The sequence below is a fragment of the Watersipora subatra genome, chromosome 1 (assembly GCF_963576615.1).
Source record: "Watersipora subatra chromosome 1, tzWatSuba1.1, whole genome shotgun sequence".
Taxonomy (NCBI): domain Eukaryota; kingdom Metazoa; phylum Bryozoa; class Gymnolaemata; order Cheilostomatida; family Watersiporidae; genus Watersipora; species Watersipora subatra.
The window spans coordinates 12,766,916-12,786,967 of NC_088708.1; the positions used below are offsets into that span (position 1 = coordinate 12,766,916).

At 34.3% G+C, this 20,052-nt stretch overlaps 2 protein-coding genes across 3 annotated transcripts; one reads left to right on the forward strand and one right to left on the reverse strand.

Annotated features, from left to right (window-relative positions):
* The first annotated feature begins 2,786 nt into the window (after positions 1 to 2,786).
* Positions 2,787 to 17,185, forward strand: LOC137386026 (sphingosine-1-phosphate lyase 1-like). The gene is made up of 16 exons (XM_068072677.1): positions 2,787 to 2,864; positions 3,859 to 4,003; positions 4,839 to 5,017; positions 5,228 to 5,267; positions 8,597 to 8,676; positions 8,920 to 9,048; positions 9,714 to 9,802; positions 10,270 to 10,306; positions 10,678 to 10,785; positions 10,930 to 10,992; positions 11,134 to 11,280; positions 12,225 to 12,345; positions 15,248 to 15,365; positions 15,496 to 15,642; positions 16,327 to 16,447; positions 16,540 to 17,185. Exons 1-16 carry the CDS (start codon positions 2,805 to 2,807, stop codon positions 16,666 to 16,668), a joined length of 1,713 nt encoding a protein of 570 aa, XP_067928778.1. The 5' UTR covers positions 2,787 to 2,804; the 3' UTR covers positions 16,669 to 17,185.
* A 38-nt stretch (positions 17,186 to 17,223) lies between these two features.
* Positions 17,224 to 18,975, reverse strand: LOC137386027 (uncharacterized). Of its 2 annotated transcripts, none has more exons than XM_068072678.1 (2): positions 18,033 to 18,472; positions 17,224 to 17,577 (listed from the first exon to the last, which is right to left on the reverse strand). In XM_068072678.1, exons 1-2 carry the CDS (start codon positions 18,147 to 18,149, stop codon positions 17,224 to 17,226), a joined length of 471 nt encoding a protein of 156 aa, XP_067928779.1. In that variant the 5' UTR covers positions 18,150 to 18,472. The 2 variants fall into 2 exon arrangements, 1 of the variants encoding a protein (XP_067928779.1); XR_010977815.1 differs by lacking the exon at positions 18,033 to 18,472 and adding an exon at positions 18,484 to 18,975 and having other exon boundaries at positions 17,362 to 17,577.
* Between the last annotated feature and the right edge of the window lie 1,077 nt (positions 18,976 to 20,052).

Below are 20,052 nucleotides of genomic sequence, written 5' to 3' on the forward strand. Positions count from 1 at the left end.
TGCAGTTGTGGCCAGTTGTTGTGAAAATTTAAACAATAAACGTTATGAATAAATTTGACTTAACTAAAACAAACTGCCTATGCTGAAACACTATACTACCAGCATATGGATATTCTGCTTTGGTTTTTTACCTTTTGCTAAAAACAATTATTAATTTTACTGTGCAAAAATTGGTGTAACATCTTCATAAAGTAATTAGTATTGTGATCGAATAATGAGATAATTATTTCCAAGAAGTTCTGAACCTCATAATATTGTTCATTATTAACACTGAGCAAAGAAATTAAACTTAGCACTAGCCTTAGACAATTTGAAAACAGATCTATGCTTATACGCAAGTTTAAAAGATTAACTAGCTCATCAATAAACTATAATGGATTTTCAGCTTCATTGACTTACTATTTTTCCTTCATAATCTTTTACCAAAGAAATTTACCAAAAGGTCTTAAGATTACCATTACACATGTAATCATGAGCTCACTAGTCTCACAATACAAAAATTTCATTTTGGTGTTATGTTATTAGCATTTGTTACTTTCTTTACATTATATATCAAGTGTATTTCATTCATATTCCTTCATAGTAATATTTATTAGATAATTATATAATTACATTACATCTATCTTTTTAAACCTTAAAAACCTGCCTTGTGTTGACGTTGAATATAGCATCTCTCATTTCTTCACCTTTCTGATCTCTTTTAAAAAATTGAATTACTGGCATCTGCTAATGTTGCAATGTGTAATCTTTGGATGGCCAATGTTTGAAATCTAGACAGACTTATTTTTTGACTAGCCTGAAGGTAGTTAAGCTAGCTTCATTTTGCTATGCGCTGCTCAAGGTAATTTTGTCCTATGAGATGCATGCACTCTCGTTAATCATTAACGCAGCATGACTGTTTCAGCCATGTTTCTCTGCGCTGTCTGCAGAGAAACATGGCTGAAACAGTTATGCTTGGTTTGGTAGGAAAATATGGCTGACCAGGACTCTTAGAACAGTCTCAATATTTGATAATCTTGTTCACAACTATACAAACTTGTTCAAGTCTAGTGAGAGTCATTTAAACAAATTATTTCATTTGTGGTAACAGGGTAATGCAATCTTTTTGTGAGTAAGTAAGGGCAGTTAACAGCTTTTCAACAAATCTCTTTAGTTTTTCACTGATTCTTCTACAGCCTAATCCTACAAACTAATACTAATAACCAAAGTTTCACATTGTGATAGAGAACTTACTTTCCAAAAATTATCATGTCCGCATAATTTTTACCAAATAGCAACAAATACAGTTAACATTGAGTGAATTGTAGCTAACAACTTTGTTAGGCAAAAGATGTTCAACTTCAGCTTCCTAGCTAAAAAATAAACAGAAACTCTACCTCGTTTGGCTTATAATTATTTAATACACGTAGGCAGGTGCTACCTATGTAAAGTTATATATTACAATCACCTTTATGTTTTTCAAAATTATGAAAGTAGTATATGAAGTTAAACCAGATTTAAGAAGTCCGTTTCGCTGATCAAACCAATTGGTTGTTTAACTATTTCTTGGCTAACATACTGTACATGAGGAAAGATCATTTTGTGATATTGCTGGAAACGGTGATGATTGCCTTAATTCAGCTGACGACACTTTCCCATCAGGAAAGACATGCAACCCATTCGGTGGTCGTTTAAAGAATATTTAGGCTTTCATGCTCACATGGTCACATTAGGCTTGAGCATCTTTTTTCTTTATGCCTTTTTCCTTTTAGATGCTGCAATAAAATAAAAATCCTGACCATGTGTCTAAAAATTTCAAATTTTTTTATCGTTGATATATGCTTGTCACAGCAATTGCATCTTTTGTTAAGAGCATTGGTGCAACAATTAAAGGAAGTATGACACAAAAATTTTACCAACTTTATTTGGTGATGACTTCTTTTTCAGATTGATGTCAAAACTAATTACAGTACTAATTTTTGAGTTACAATGTTTCTGTTATGCGGTTTTTTCACCCTACCATGTGGAACACAATGTTTTTTCGTCCTTGCCATACGACATTTTTTCGCCAAATGACATCAACAAAAATTTCTCAAAATTCAAATTTGGCATTCGGTGTAATATGATGGCAGAGATATGATGCTCGCACTCTTTCAGTTCAGCGTTATTAGTTATAATTTACAGAAGAAAACTAAACCGAAAACAGATCGGTGATAAAAGTTTAACTGATGACAAAGTTTAAGTTTATTGAAGTAAACTACATACTAAAACTTAGCTTCAAGTATGTGTTTTGGAAGTTAAGTTCATTAAAATTAAATTCAACGTTTATATCATACGTCTGTCTCGAAGGTCAGAACTTCCTACAGTACATCTTGTACATTGTAATGTTACATTTTATTGCAGATCATAACCACTGAATACAATAAAGTTACTGTAGGTAACTATAGTTACCAAGGTTAACATGCTATTTTGTTACTAATTTTTAATATGTACAGTATGTATATAAAATTTTGATGATTTTTACCAGGGGGTGTTTGCATTAAATAATTACTATGGGTTTATATACCTCTCTATGCGACATTTTTGCCTCACAATGTCGACACTGGAACGAATTAAAATCGTATGGGGAGGGTCTAGTGTATAGATTTATCACCCCTGGTCTGTCTTTTGTTCAACGCGCTGTTAAAATGCTAGCAATTACTCATTTTGATTTTCGGGATGTTATGTTGTTTTCAAACTCCGTAATGTAGTAATAACCTAAATTCTTAGTGTCAATGTTCACTTCTCATGTCCTCTCTTTTTTGCAGAGCCCTGAGACAGAGGGTATGGCCAGTGAATCTCTCAAAACTCTTCGTATGGTAGTCCCTGGCTTCAAATTTTTTGAGGTAATGTTTTTGCATTAAGCCATTATTGTCTAAAGTCAGAGAATTCTCGCTGACCAAGATCTTAAGCAAAAATTGGCGCAACGATTCTGGCGCTTTCTCTAAACCTATATAATCAGATATGAGCAGTGCAGTACTTAATTTAGGTTCTGTTTAGTAGTCTGCATATTGGTTGTACAAATTCATTATTTTCGCTTTATTATTTGGGGAGCTTTTTGTTTATTTTATATAAACAATGTAATGCTTCCTACACCTGCCATGCTCTACTAGGAATTGGGATGTCTAGAACAAACAGGGAAACAAAGTTCACCATAGAAATTGTTGTACAACAACCCGTTTGCAACTGTTACGAATATGTCTCAGTCACTACATCTTGACCATGCTTGTAATAAAGTTGAATATTAAAATTTAACATTGTAATTGAGAAGCTCTTTGCATGTTGATTACACGAAATTTTATTAAAAATCGTCGGTATTTTTTTGTCATTTGCGATTGTTTTGGATGTTTAAGGTTATCTGACTGCCAGAATGTTTCAAAAATTAAAATCAACAAAACTTCATCACAGTGAAAACACTCAGATCAAGCGAAAGTGCGATTACGGTGTCTCTAGTAGCAAAGTATGACATCTATAGTAGCAAAGAGACCGACAGAATAGAGACGCTTAATGCTGCAACTTGAATGTAATAAACGATAGCAACTAGTGATGTCATTTCTCATGTATTTTTTTGAGCGATTAAACCGTGATCAAGTTTGCTCGATTGTAATCTTGAAACATCCTGGCAGTCAGATCACATCAAACATCAACAACAATCACAAATGATAGAAAAATGCTGATACTTTTGGATAAAATCAAACAAAATTTTTGTGTACGTTCATCTTTAATCTTATTCAATAAATTTTATATTAGCAATTATCCTCGTTATGCTTATTTATGGTAAGTTTTTATATTTATTTATTGTATATTAATTGCTATTTATTGTCATTTTCAACAACCTAGGACACACTTTGGCATGCTCTAGAATGGATGAGGATGAAAGTGAACGGAGTGTGTGCTGATATGGAGGCATGGCAAATAGTCCTGTTGAGTGCTGCTCTCCTGCTCCTTGCTCAATGGCTCTGGGAGTTCTTCTGGTGTGGAGAAGGTATGGGAGCTTCTAGTAAAAGTTATAATGTTGTGCTATTTAGAGGAGTCGTTTCCCTAAACATAATGCGAAAATTTGTACCTGTTGCGTAAATATACAAACTCAACATCTGTTTTCAAGTTGCTGTGTACATTGTCTTTATGTTGTATTTATATACAGTCAAATATCTAGTTATAATTTTCTTCACACGCACATGGTTCAACATACAACACAACAATGGAACAAGTATTTGGCGCTCTACTTCCAGGTATTTCTAACACGTGATCTCATGTTCAAAGGTTTTTAAGCAGGTTCATTAGTGAATTCAAAAGGATTGAAGGTGAAAGTTGAAAGGAAAACCTAAAAATGTCGAAGATACAAACTATGACAAAGAATAAATAATTGTTGTTAGTACAAACTTCACATAGTTTATTTTAGAGTAAGTATCTATGTGTTGCATCTCTATTACCACCTTCACCTCTGCACTGACTAGTTTTGACATTACCAAACCTACACTTCCATTCCCCTGTCTCCAAGACAGTGCACCAATACATACCACTTTCTCGAGTTCTTTATTAATATATTTTTAAATACTTTATGTATGATGTATTTGCTTCATTGTTATATGTTATAGTTGTCTGCAGTATGTATTAAGAGATCATTAAAGGTTTTTTTTAGCTGTAGAAGGAACTTAATAAGTTGAAGTACATTCTTACGGAAATACTGTGTCCAACATATTATAGTTTTAACATATAAAACTTGGTCTGCATTGAATTAAATTCTTACTTACTGTGTGTGATGCTAATGCAATATTGCTTTAATTCTAGAGACACTCTCCGTATGTATTTGTATGCAGGAGGGATAGCTAAGTTAAAAAAAGGCACATTCAGAATGGCTCGGAAGATTCCGTATGTCAAACGTCAAATAGCTGCGGAGGTTAGCAAGACGGCTCATTCTATGAGGCAAGGATTTGCGAAGGATCTAAAACCTGGCATGTCCTTTGTACGTCGTCTTCCGACGAGGGGCCACTCCAGTGTATGTATGAATAATCACCCCCGCTGGTATATCGAATTTCCGCTCACAAGAGCTTTGGCCTAAAAGAATCTTTGTAACACAAGTTTTTTTATGTCTCGTACATTAAGTTGGAGCACTAACTAACAAGTGATGAACTAAAGTTTGTTAGTTCCATGTTATTCCATGTTGTTTTGACTCGCATCTCTTCACCTAATCTTTTTGTATTGACAGGCAGAGGTCTGTGCCCTTGCAGAAGAGTACAAGTCAATGGGTTGGTTAAAATAATACTTGTTATTTGCAACGCATTCAGGGACTTCCTTTTTTAACACTATTAATTTGTGTACTTGTCATAGGGGTTAGCTGATATTAACGGCGATCTCTTTTTAACTTATCAGTATATTGTTTGCTTGCATGATTAAGTATTTAGAATGAATATGTCCGAGGTATTCATGCCCGAAGACTGATCTTGCCTAGCTGTGAATGTTTCTGGTATTATGGATGCTGATATAGTGTCATGTCAGTTTATGTCGCTGCTACTCATGAAGGTTGCTAAAACAACATTTACTAAAGATCCTAGAAAATTAATGCAGCCGAGTTTTGTTTTATCGTTTATTGATAAAAGTTAGTTTAACTTTCATCTTGCAAGTTGTTCTGTGCTGAGCATCATCCCAAATAATGTTAAGAAAACAGGCGTTGAACTCGTGTTATCCAAATCAGGACATCTCAGTTGCAAGGAAAATTAAACTAAGTGAAGTTGCTAAAATAGTAAATAGCTATAGTCAGGGGAGAGTAGTTCTGTTTGATGAATAACATCTGTAGTTAAAATTATAGAAGTTGAAACATGTAACCATGGGTACTACGGATTACTTTCTAATGCATGAGTTGAGCTGTTCCCTCAAGCAGATTCATAACCTCAAGTGAATTATATGTACACATCGAACATTGTTTCTGCCAAAAATGACATGTTTCACAATTATGGTTGCGATGTACGGACATGCTGTGCTGTTGGGTTTGTTTTGTCATAAGGCAGGGATTCACCATTACATACTTTCCCTTTTTACTAATTCTCTCCCCAATACTAGTCAGTTGATATAAATAAGTTATCTTTAGTATTTGTACAATATTAGTCAGTTGATATAAATAAGTTATCTTTAATCTTTGTACAATACTAGTCAGTTGATATAAATAAGTTATCTTTAGTCTTTGTACAATACTAGTCAGTTGATATAAATAAGTTATCTTTAGTCTTTGTACAATATTAGTCAGTTGATATAAATAAGATATCTTTAGTCTTTGTACAATACTAGTCAGTTGATATAAATAAGTTATCTTTAGTCTTTGTACAATACTAGTCAGTTGATATAAATAAATTATCTTTAGTCTTTGTACAATACTAGTCAGTTGATATAAATAAGATATCTTTAGTCTTTGTACAATACTAGTCAGTTGATATAAAATAAGATATCTTTAGTCTTTCTACAATACTAGTCAGTTGATATAAATAAGTTATCTTTAGTCTTTGTACAATATTAGTCAGTTGATATAAATAAGATATCTTTAGTTTTTGTACAATACTAGTCAGTTGATATAAATAAGTTATCTTTAGTCTTTGTACAATATTAGTCAGTTGATATAAATAAGATATCTTTAGTCTTTGTACAATACTAGTCAGTTGATATAAATAAGTTATCTTTAGTCTTTGTACAATACTAGTCAGTTGATATAAATAAATTATCTTTAGTCTTTGTACAATACTAGTCAGTTGATATAAATAAGTTATCTTTAGTCTTTGTACAAAACTAGTCAGTTGATATAAATAAATTATCTTTAGTCTTTGTACAATACTAGTCAGTTGATATAAATAAGATATCTTTAGTCTTTGTACAATACTAGTCAGTTGATATAAAATAAGATATCTTTAGTCTTTCTACAATACTAGTCAGTTGATATAAATAAGTTATCTTTAGTCTTTGTACAATATTAGTCAGTTGATATAAATAAGATATCTTTAGCCTTTGTACAATACTAGTCAGTTGATAGAAATAAGTTATCTTTAGTCTTTCTACAATACTAGTCAGTTGATATAAATAAGTTATTTTTAGTATTTGTACAATACTAGTCAGTTGATATAAAATAAGATATCTTTAGTCTTTGTACAATACTAGTTAGTTGATATAAATAAGTTATCTTTAGTCTTTGTACAATATTAGTCAGTTGATATAAATAAGATATCTTTAGTCTTTGTACAATACTAGTTAGTTGATATAAATAAGATATCTTTAGTCTTTCTACAATACTTGTCAGTTGATATAAATAAATTATCTTTAGTATTTGTACAATACTAGTCAGTTGATATAAATATGATATCTTTAGTCTTTGTACAATACTAGTCAGTTGATATAAATAAGTTATCTTTAGGCTTTGTACAATACTAGTCAGTTGATATAAAATAAGATATCTTTAGTCTTTGTACTATACTAGTCAGTTGGTATAAATAAGTTATCTTTAGGCTTTGTACAATACTAGTCAGTTGATATAAATAAGTTATCTTTAGTCTTTGTACAATACTAGTTAGTTGATATAAATAAGTCATCTTTAGTCTTTGTACAATACTAGTCAATTGATATAAATAAGTTGTCTTTAGTCTTTGTACAATACTAGTCAGTTAATATAAATAAGTTATCTTTAGTCTTTGTACAATACTAGTCAGTTGATATAAATATGATATCTTTAGTCTTTGTACAATACTAGTCAGTTGATATAAATAAGTTATCTTTAGTCTTTGTACAATACTAGTTAGTTGATATAAATAAGTTATCTTTAGTCTTTGTACAATATTAGTCAGTTGATATAAATAAGTTATCTTTAATCTTTGTACAATACTAGTTAGTTGACAGGCTCTCACTGGCATTTTTCTAGCTTATGAAAGGTTATATTCTGATCGCTTTTTATTTTTCCTTTTTCACTTGTTTGCTGCCCAAACATCCAGATTTTTGCTTGGTTGTAGAATTAGAGACATGTCTGACCGGATTGGACTAGTAATATCACTAGTAACATCACTTTATGATGCGAATAATATTAATTGTAGTACTAGAAGAAAGCATGTAAAACTAACAACATACACGATGCACCATAAAACCTTTGAATAACTTAGGTTGTCAAAATCTCAAATATATTTTAGATATATATATATATATATTAAATTATATTTCTGAGTAAATAAAGACGGTTTGTCATACCGTGAGGTGTCAGTAGCTAGAAAAAATGATGAAAGTTCATTCTTTCCATCGATGTAGAGAACAACTTTTAAAAGTTGTAAATACACCGTTTTAATCATTCTAGTAACTACATTTAAGTCTACTATAATTTTATTAAATAAGATCAGAATGTTATTTTTATTTGCATGACTCTGTCAGACTTGCATGGGCATGTTGTTATTTGTGAGCTTCATTCAGCTTGTTGCTACACAGGTAAAACCTGGTTTTGCCACACTCATGCGATCACAAGCTTAGATTCTTAGAGTGTAGATGCCTGAAACAGCTAATAGATATGAGAGTTTAAAACTGTTGCTAGGTTCACAAATACTATGCTCCATTGTAGACACTGTGGAAATTAACAGGGGGCGAGCATCTGGCACCCTTTATAATGGTGGAGAAGAGCTAACCGATCTCAATGCTAGGGTAAGTGCTAGCCGATGCATTGGAATGAGGAATACCTCCGAGAAATATCTGCAAATCCTTCATGAAATGAAAATGTCGTTCTGTGTTATAACTTTACCTTCCAGTCCCCGTTAACTTTATCGTTACTTATAAAATTTACTAACTTGAATTAGCATATCTCTTTTTGTTTTCACTCTTCTTTCTATGCAGACACAGCCTTTAAGTTTAGTGCATAGTTTTTATTGTATAAATTGTAACTTGTAGATATACAAGATGTTTGCATGGACAAACCCACTACACAGCGAAGTGTTTCCAGACATCAGGAAGATGGAAGCAGAGGTGGTGAAAATGTGTCTGACCATGTTCAATGGTGGTCCAGAGAGTTGTGGCACGGTCAGTATCCGCTAGCAAGCTCCCCACCATATTGACTCACTAGAGTCTAGTATGACTGTATTTAACTAAGGTCCATATGTTGCTACCCTCAGAGCAGATTGTTTTAACATTAGGCTTTAGACTCCTCTCTTTACTCTCGTGCTGTTAGTGTAGGTGTTACCATTTACTATTTGATTGTGATTCTTTGTAATCCTGTGAGTCACACTAAACTGGACAGTCAACTTGGCAGTTACACAAATGGATAGATGAAACTTATATCAATCAACCCAAATATCTATTATGTCAGAACCAAACTCTGCATTAATATCAGTTGAAGATATACATGTACCTGCTATAGTATGTACTAATTGCAAAATTACACCTCTCCTGAAAAAGAAAAATATTGGTTATCGTTTCTTTTTTAAACTGTACCAAGAGAAATTATCAGTGTGACTCACTACTGTCACAAATGTATGTTATAGATGACATCAGGCGCCACTTTTCTGACATAAGTATGCTATAGATGACATCAGGTGCCACTACTTTGACATAAGTATGCTATAGATGACATCAGGTGCCACTACTTTGACATATGTATGCTATAGATGACATCAGGTGCAATACACTGACATATGTATGTTATATATGACATCAGTTGGCACTACTCTGACATATGTATGTTATAGATGACATCAGGTGGCACAGAGAGTATTATGCTGGCCTGTAAGGCCTTCAGGGACAGAGCGGTGAACAGAGGCATTTCTCGACCAGAGATGTAAGTCCAGCTATATGTATATTATGTACATTATTTGAGCTTATTCTCCTGCCACCTCTCTTTAGCTTGCACTGCAAAAAAAATGTATTTGTGTGCATTTGACTCTTGTTCCCAAGTGATGTATTCATCTGTTTATACAAATGTATTTATCCCTGTACTAGCATGAGCTGTTTAATTAAATATCTTAGCTCAAACTTATGTTGTAAAGCAACAGATTAGTTTCCCGCTCGCTAGTACTCCTCAGGGACATAGAAGTCTTTAAGTGGCTTGTATGGTAGTAAAGGTTATTGTGGCTATTGTGTTGTTGTTAGGCTATTTAAGAACTCATCCAACTCAGTATATGCTCATCATCCATCACAGCCTACAAACCCTTCTAGTTGCTGTCTCATCTTTACAGCGCATCCACTTCTTTACGTACTGAGCGCAGCTACCTCACTTCTCAGTGTATCCGCTCTTTTATGTTGCAGGGTCATACCCAGGTCAGCCCATGCTGCTTTTGAAAAGGTGAGATCATCGTTGCATTTCTTTGCTTCTGTACGTTAGCAGTTCTATGTTTGAAAAAGTTATGACTGATTTATGAAGAGCACAAACTACATAGCTTATGACATGAGTACTGATAATACAATAGTATTATGACAGCTATGGCAAGTGCTCATCATCTTTTCTCAAAGCATTTGCAGTTGTAGTCTCATTTGGCGTTTGTTCTGATTTACCACAAATCCAGTATGTTACATTACATAGTGACTTGTAGCTGGAGCACCTAGTGACATGCAGTTCAACCAGCATAGGCACCTTTAACTGACCTTGAGCATGTGAAGAATTGGTTTTAAAATTGCCTTTTTATATATACCTTTATTAATTTCTTTACACCACAGGCTTGTCAGACATTTAATATCCTTGCAAGAATTGTACATGCTGATTCAATCACCATGAAAGTGGACGTGAGACAGATGGAAAAGCTTATAAACAAGAATACATGCATGGTAAGAGTAGAAGTTGTCCTCTCTCTGTGGCTCTATCCCTAGCATTTCACTTTTAGACTCCTTCATCGGAGAGATGAAGCAATATTAATGGTTGTTTGCCTGACGATTTGTAGAAATGTTTTAATGTATATTCACTGTTTGCAGCTGGTCGGCAGCGCTCCAGACTTTCCAATGGGTATGATTGACCCTATTGAGGATATTGCTAAGGTATGGATTATATACCGAGTTCACTCAACATGTAGTTGGTGATTTACACTATACCATATGTTGTTTTCACTTTTTCATTATATTGTTTCTTATGTTTGATTAGTGAAGTTGTACTTTTGACCTATGTTGCTTTACTTACAGCTAGGTATCAAGTATGACATTCCTGTGCACGTAGATGCATGTCTTGGGGGCTTTCTTATTGCCTTCATGGAAAAGGCTGGTTTTCCTTTACCTCTTTTCGACTTCAGAATTCCTGGTGTTTCCAGCATATCTTGTGACACCCATAAGGTAAGGTAGTTTAGTAGCTTTTGAGTCGGCTGACCAACTATTGAGATGACATTAGATGTGAAAGCTAACCAAAAAGTAAAACTTGTGGATTCATAAGTTTTTTATATTTACTTCATCGTAGACTGAGTTCGTTGTTTTGCAACTGAAACAGATAACCAATGCATTTTCTAGATTCGTTGTAAGCCAGATTGTCGCTAAAGGTCATTTATTTTTATGATTAGATAATATTTTTTACGAAATCCAAATTTTAATGAATGTCTGCAAAGCTTAAAACATGAATTTTGGTTTATCTCTAAACAACAGTTTATGCAAATATTAATGTTACTATCGGTTTGCTCTGCATACTGTATATTTTTCTGCAACAAAGAAGTTGTGCTGTGCTAGAGTAACTTGGCTAGGAAACTGCTACCAGATGTTGTTTTATTCAGAAGTGCAAACAATTGAAATTGCCAGTTTCTTTGTAGTTTTTTTGGTGACAAACCCAAAAATCACCTCAAGGCTACCAGTTAGATTCGTACAAGAAAAATAATTTCACAAATTTATCCATAAGAAAACACAACTTCCAAAATTTTGTTTATCTGTTATCTCAAGTTTATCAGTTAGTTTTATACACCAACTAAATCTTAGAGAATCTAATCATAAAAAACAACTTCCAAAAATGTTTTCATTTTAAAAAATATGTTCACAATCTTATTTTCTGTAACATTAAAACCGTTTTCCTGTTCTCTGTATAACAAAATCTGCTGCAGGGTTTATAGTTCAAATAAAACAACACTAAGGGTTCTCTTGCCAGAAAATGCTCTACTATATACAGTTATTCTACAATTTCTTTTCATTGATCAACTTTTCTATCTAGTGAGTTTTTGGAAATTTCATTGATTCTGCGTATTCTAGTTGCTTGCTACCAGATGGTCTTCGTGTATTTCAGTGTTGGTTTATTTTAGTATGGCTTTGCTCCTAAAGGCTCTTCCGTCATCCTTTATGCCAACAATGAGCTTCGCAGGTACCAGTTCTACATTATTACTGACTGGCCGGGTGGTATATACGCAACCCCAACTTTAGGAGGTAGGCAAGATTTCTAACCATCAAATATTTTCCTGCGTGCAATGGACATATTAGCAACTTTTCATGTTAAAATATTAATTTCTGTGCAACAAAAGTTATATTAGAAATGCTAGAGAACATTTCTAATATAGCTTTTAGATGTACAGTTGTGTGCGAAATACTTGGGACACCTATGCAATTATACTATAAATGCTTACATAATGTTTAAATTGCTCTAGACTGAGTAAGATTGAAGTTAATCTTATAATTGTACACATCAATGAAAAGCTCAGAGTGTAAGGAATGCACTCATCTTACTTTCGACAAGATAAAATAATTTACTGATATGTTGTCTCCATGTTTGGAGCACATGGACCATAATCTCCTTTCACTGTTTAGACCTGTTCTTCAATTCATTTGTCTCTCTAATTTGGCTTTTGATGCGAGTGAAAATGTCAAAACTGAATTAAAGTTATCTCAAAGACATTCTTTTATCTCATTTCTGTGCATTGTTTATCGTAACTCTTTCAGACATTTACAGTTTTCGTATAAAAGGCTGAGCAGAAGTTTGATAAATTCATTTGATTCCATCATGTCATCTCTTCGCGACAAGAAGTATTCTGTGGTGCACCTTTACAGTAAACAGACCAAGACTGTGAGAGAAATTGCTGCAGAATTGAAAATTGCAAAGTCTACAGTGCATAATATTATAAAGAAATGGAAAGAAGTTGGAACGATTGACGACCAGAGGGCGGGAAACAGTGGACGGAAACGAAAGTCAGATTTTCGTAGTGATAGGGTCTTGCGTAGACTGGGTCGAGACAGCAGGCGTAAATCCTGTGCTGAGTTAGCTGTTGACTGGAAAAAGTCAACAGGTGTGGAAGCAAGCAGGTTTACAGTGACGAGAAGGTTGAAAGAGGGTGAGCTAAGCAGACGCCGTGCCAGGAAGAAACCATTGCTTTCATCTGTTCAGAAGAAAAAGAGATTGGATTGGGCAAAAGCACATCAAGACTCAATCTCCGGATCTGAATCCGATTGAAAACTTGTGGAAGACACTGAAAATATCTTGAGGAAAGATGGGAGAGCTTCAAACAAACTTGTACTGAAAGAAAGGAGAGTGAAGGCCTGGCACAGGATGATATCTCAAGAAAAACTTCTGAGACTGATTGAAAGCATGCCCCATCGCTGCCGCATGATTATTTCCAGCAAAGGTGGTTCAATTAAGTACTGATGTACCACTACACAACCCCAATGGCCCTTTTCAGGGCCACCAACATATGCAAGAGTTGTTCATTTGATTTTATAACTCATTTAGTGACACGAAACACAGTTCGAATTATGAACTAAATTGTGGAAATATACAGGTTTTCTGTAGTGACGAGTTTTGAAACCCAGTATCTCATGAGAAATTGCAATTAGTGCAATTATTTTATTATTATTAGATTTCTAACATTCTGAGGATTCCAAAAATGTGTGGGTTCATATATATATATGTAAGAGGAGTTTGATACAAAAATGATGTTTTACAGCTAAATATTAATATTCTTCTTTGCGTCCCAAGTATTTTGCACACAACTGTATAATATAACTCCTAGGGTTTTCTATGTTGATATTTATGGAGGGCTGATGACTGCAGCTCGTCTGAGATTGGTGACTTATACAGTAGACGCTCCTACCACGTAACAAATCTTTTCCAAGAGCATTTATGTTATAGGGATTTTATGTTATACGAACAGTAAAATACATGTAAATTGCCTAATCCATTCCAAGATCTTTCCAAACTCACTCCTTTGGTCCTTCAAAGGGAAAAAACTAAACTTAACTTTTTAATTTAATGACTACAATAACTGGGGCATTATTGGTTTGTATCGACAACTTTTCCATTTTGTATTACTTTCACTTGGTTATGGGTTCATGATTATGGTAATTTTACATTAATTTAAGAGGAGCACACACCTACAATACAATGTCAATATAAATCAATTTTTTTCAATATTTTTTTAGAGAGAAAGTTTGCTGCAAAGAAAAAACAAACTATTGCCGATGTCTAAGACAAATTAAAACTGTATAAAAATATATCTTTACTATAATAAAAGTGGCGTTTGTCTGTTGGTTTGAAGCCAGGGTTAGAGGGTAGAACAAAGTATCGCTTTCAACGAGACTCTAATTGGTAACATTCAGTTCAGTAGATCGATACTCTAACACCTGCACCAATCAATCTTTTGGGTCTTTTGGAATAATGGTGCAGCTTCATAGTATCTGTGATCTGTCGATACGCCTGACGATCTCTCACACTAGACTACAAGGGTACTAGTATACATAATAGCGCTGCCCCGGTGTGTCACTTTCTCTTCCAAGTGCCGCCAGAGAGAAACGATATTTCAAAGATTAACTATGAGATTTTCAGAATTCAAATTAAGTTTGAGAACTTGCGCTGACTTGACCCGCTGACTTTACGTTATAAAGAATTTTTTATGTAATATGAAGCAAAAACTTGATATAAATTCCTTTTGTTTACTGGAATTAATGTCACTGGAGGTTTACGTGTTAGAAGTTTTACGTTGTAGGAGCGTCTACTGTATTTGTAGATATTTTAATAGTTATTCAGTGTTGAAGCTGTTGTCTTGTGGAGTAAATGATTGGTGTTTTGAGAGTCTACATACGGAGATACAGAGATACTGAAGGACATTGAAGGATGTAAAACTGGTATTTAGGTACCCTGCTCCTTCACATGAACATGAACTTTGAACTTTAACACTCTTATCAACATGCTCATGAACATGAGTTTATGTACATATTGACAGGAAGTAGAGAGTTGAATGTTGAGGGTATGTGTGTATGAGACAGTATGCTGAGGGAATATGCACTTGTTGGCAGGAACTAGTTTGTTTTGATGAGATTTTATGTATGTGTATGTTTGCAGGAAGTAGGCCAGGCGCAATTATAGCTGCATGTTGGGCAACGATGATGTACTTTGGTGAAGAGGGTTACATTAGGAGTACTGCTGACATCATCAACACAACTCGATACATCAGAGATAGGTTTGTGAGAATGCCGCTAGCTTGTCCCACTTCCAGTACATCTTTATTAGGTTGAATCTTTCATAAATAAGATATGTCTATCTGGTGCATAGGATTTAAAAAAACATTTGCAGTTTTATTTGGTTTGCAGTTTGAGAGAAATTCCTGGCCTGTTTGTATACGGGGAGCCCTTAGTGTCCGTCGTGACTGTTGGTTCTCTAGACTTTGATATCTTCCGTCTAAAATCTGGTCTCGAAGAGCTCGGTTGGAACCTCAATGCTCTTCAGTTTCCTTCAAGGTAGGACCACAGGCTACAGATAATATAATTGTGTTCCAAGAATTGGAAGTTATGGAGGTTTTTCTTGTATGCGGTGTGCTGTATCTTCCACAGGATCACCATTCTGCAAACTTTCTCTTATTTCGTTTACTTTTGTAATGGCCACTATTATGACATCAGTTGGCTTATTTGTAAGCTGGATAAGACAACTCCACAAACTTAGAGATTTTTAGTGGTCTCTTGTGATGTTATTAGTCCCGTGCTCTCACACTTATGTGCTTGTCTCAATTATATGGTTATTTTCCTGATATAGAATTTCTAATAATAAGTATTAGTTGTGAATAGGAGACAGTCTGCTCAAACACCTTCATTTCAAACTGCAAGTAATTTAGGTCTGCAAACTATTTGTAAAAACCTATTTCTTTGGAATACTAATCTTACAATGGGAATAATCTACATGAGCTTAGAAACATTTTTGTAACAGTTTATGAACGGGTACTATCCTTCCTATTGACAGCATTTTCTTTTACTTCTTGTTGCTGATGTGTGTTGTATTCTGGTTTGGGTATCCTGGTGCGCTTGACTTCAAATGTTCTATAATTTTACATCCTTTCAGGATGAGTGGGTTCACTGCTATAAAACTGTTATTAGTCCCTGACTTCACTCTCAAATTTATGTTTTCTGCTAGCGAAATTTACGTTTCAGCATCCACTTGTGTTGCACCCTTCTACACACCAAACCAGGTATTGCTGACGAGTTTATTTCTGATGTAAGACGGTGCACCGCTAAAATTATGGCAAATCCTGCAGAAAAGGCATCTGGCATGGTAAGTTATTTTAACAAAATCTTGCTCAATGCTGATAAGCTTACAGCCTGCTGGGATCATCTTGTTAACAAGGAACTCTCTGTGTATTTCAGGCGGCAATGTATGGAATGTCTCAAACTATTCCAGACAGATCACTAGTAGGAGAGCTTGTCATGGAGTTTTTAGATGCCTTGTATGATACGAGCTATAGCGCTTCTATGTCCAATGGCCATACTCAGTAGTTTGTTCCCAAAACAAAAGTACCTTTCTGTTATTAGACTCGAGATATTGATGAGGTTGTGTTGTTTTTGCTCAATATCTCTTGCATCTGACTATGAAAATGTAGACGACTCCTACAGCGAACGCGATGAACTTTATCGATAGTCATCCTCCTTATTGACATGTTGAGAATATATTTCCGATTCACTTGAGTAAACATCGGAGTGAAAGTTTCCTGTTAACATATATTTTTATATAGTGTGTGTTTAGCATGATATCTTTAGCATAATCACCTTGCATTAATGTTGCATTTTATGGTATCACTTGTTAACAATATACAAATATTTTTTTCTTTTCAATGCAAAACCTATGGCCATTATTTACAGATCATAATTGTATTTAGTTTTTCAAATTTCCTAGCAAAGTATTTTGTTGCCAAATAAGTGTATTTTCAGTTGTGGTGAAGATTTATATGTTCATGGTGTGCAGTGATCAATTCATTGATTTGTAGTCCAATAACAATGTATATATATATGCGTATTGCATTTATTAAATTTCGCACTTCTATAGCAATTACATCAATCATTTGTATTCACAATCAAATCCTCATCTAGCACATCATTAGCGATGGATTTGTCTGACAAAGTTATATTTGAATCGCGTTCCTCTTCATTTGGTTTTGACAAGTTTGTAATCTCCAAATTTATCTTTCCATTCGCTGCCAAAAGTGTGCTAGTCAGTTGTCGGCTGCTAGCATTATGAAACTGGCTGAGTCTTATGCTATCTTGACTTGTGGAACGGGTTTCTGGAGCAAGTTCATATTCGTCTTCCGTACCAGGTTCATCTAGGCCTTTTGGAAGCACCACATCTAAATAGTTTTGTAGGAGCTTGTGACGGTAGAGCTCAAAGTTTGAGACAGTTCCAGTTCTACCCTAAAATAGGAGACGCTAAAGTTGATTATAAAAAATTTGTTTGGTACTCTCACTGGTGATTGGTTACTACTTACTTATCTTAGTCTCAAAAATTGAAAATAGTTAATACTATCGTCGCTTAAGTGAGCCTTTTAAACAAAAGTCTGTATCCAAAAGTTTATGAAGCAAGTAGCTGTTAGTGTTTGTCAGAAATCTTGTAACCTGAGGATTTTAGACATCCGCCACATGATGTGATTATACATCTATAGTAGCCAACTGAAAGCTCTAAATGGCTCTGGCACTAGTAGTACTAACAGATTTAGCTTAAGACTATTGACTTATGGAAACAGTATTTAGATAATATTCTCCCATGCTATGGCTTGGTCTCAGATTTTTAAGATATAAATTGCATCTATTAAAATAACTGCATAGAAATAGCAGCATCTCTAAAAGTTTGTGATTAGAAATAAACTTACAAAGTTTGAAAATGATTTGAGTTTTTCAGCCTGACAAGCTGGCTTGTCCTTAGAGACATTCTTTAGAGATTTAGTTGTTGTTTGCATCGAATCTTGAGAAGCGAGCTCTAATTTCATTACAAGTTTGTGAGCACTCTGCAAGAGCCTTGGTGTGTCAATGTCGCTGACATTATTAGCTAGAGATACTAGATGAGTCGCGTCTGTCAGGTCTACAGATGGCTTGTTCTTATGTTCTTTATAAAAGAGAACTATGTAAGCGATGCCTGGTAGTCCAAACACCACTCCAATTCCAACTGTGAAGGTTCCTGTATACGCAAATAATAATCAAGCGGATTGCTAAGCAAAGTTTAAACTGTACGCCTGACCAGTGACTACTACCTGTGTTTATTGTACAGAGTTTTAATGGGTCAAGTATAAGACGGAAAATTAGATAAAGAAACAATGAAAATACCGTGTCTTCCGTGTCATGACTTTTACTGAGCATTGTATAGAACAAATACTAAGCAGTGGGAAAAATCTGACGACCATTGTAAAACGTATTTGTGGTATCGCAACTCCCAATTTACATAAATTTTACTTGAAGTTTCCCTTTGACATTTCTGAACGATTTGCTGCTCAGTAACAACTAAATGTAGCATTTATACTGATATGAACAAAACTTCTAAGCTCTCTATGATAAATCATGCTGCATTTTGTGTTTTTGCTGCTCTTTAAAATATCACTTGCACACAAGACTTGACTATCGCTATCAAGTATACTTCATTGCTCGTGTATACTAATAGTAGCAATAACTAGGGTAAAACATTTTCATCTACTTACTAAATTTCCTGGTGTCAAACGCTTTACAATCCAACCCACACATTTTTATGCAAGCATAATAAGATTATTAAGTCTCAGGCTTAAACAACAAGAATTACAGGCTATTAACGGGTTATAACTTACCGCCCAGCCTTAAAGAGTTGGCTGCTGATAAGTTTTGAAGGCCATTGTAGACAGCGTATAGTATGAAGAGGATGATTCCAGTTAATATAAACAGAAAGGATAATAAACACAATGCCAATCCTTTTTGGTACTCATCCCCAACTTCCTGGGACTGAATATACAGTTTGCTTCGTTCTCTTTCATCAGTTAGCTCCCCTTGTCGATAAAACATCATCTTTGCAAGATAAAACTTACAATAATCTTGATTACAAAAGATGTTATCATCAAGATACTTTGAATTATTTGAATGCCATGTTTAAAAGGCAAAGCATTCTCATTATTAAGAATAAATTTCTTAGCCTATCAACTGATATCAGTGGTCCAATATGGCAGCTAAAACTGAGGGTGACTTCAGTCACGCTTTACAATTTCGACCCATTTATTGTGCTGCAGAATACATTGAGCAAGTTAGTCTATTTGCACTAAACTTGCTTTTCTAAATCATATAATTATATGACTAGCCAATCTATAACACAGCAATATAAATCACTCTAGAAGAAAATAATTTAAAGTATTTTTAAGCTTCCGTCTACCAACAAATAAAGTGCTATTGATATTAGTAATACTGAAGTGTCCCAATAGATAATGAAATGCATGACAAAGTCGTAGGATGCAAAGTCATGATACTCCTATATAAAGCAACTCACGGTAATTTCCACTAAAAGGTCCTTTCATATTTATTCATGAAGAAGCAGTTATGAGCATTTACCATCAATTATCAGACATGATTATCCATCCTTGATATATAGTCGCATGCACAATGTGTCCAGATGTAAGTGCTATATTCCTCAATAAGCACAATGAAATTCATGAAGGTACATACACACCAAGGTCTGGAATGTGGCTTCAATATTATTGCAATGCTGCCATACACTTGCGTTGCTCAATCCCACCGCACATAGCTGTAATACTATTTTGCCATACATAGTTGCCATTCAACTGTACCATTTGATGTAGCCATATTTAAGTTGTATGTAAAGTCACTCATCTGTGGAGGTTATTACTAAAAAAGCCTAAATCCAAGGATAATTTCTATGTA

Coding starts and splice junctions, on each gene's coding strand:
- LOC137386026 (XM_068072677.1), top strand. CDS start 2,805: ATGGCCAGTGAATCTCTCAAAACTCTTCGTATGGTAGTCCCTGGCTTC. Junction 2,865..3,858: donor CTGGCTTCAAATTTTTTGAG/GTAATGTTTTTG, acceptor TCAACAACCTAG/GACACACTTTGGCATGCTCT. Junction 12,346..15,247: donor CGCAACCCCAACTTTAGGAG/GTAGGCAAGATT, acceptor GTATGTTTGCAG/GAAGTAGGCCAGGCGCAATT.
- LOC137386027 (XM_068072678.1), bottom strand. CDS start 18,149: ATGAAATTAGAGCTCGCTTCTCAAGATTCGATGCAAACAACAACTAAA. Junction 17,578..18,032: donor TCAAATCATTTTCAAACTTT/GTAAGTTTATTT, acceptor CTCCTATTTTAG/GGTAGAACTGGAACTGTCTC.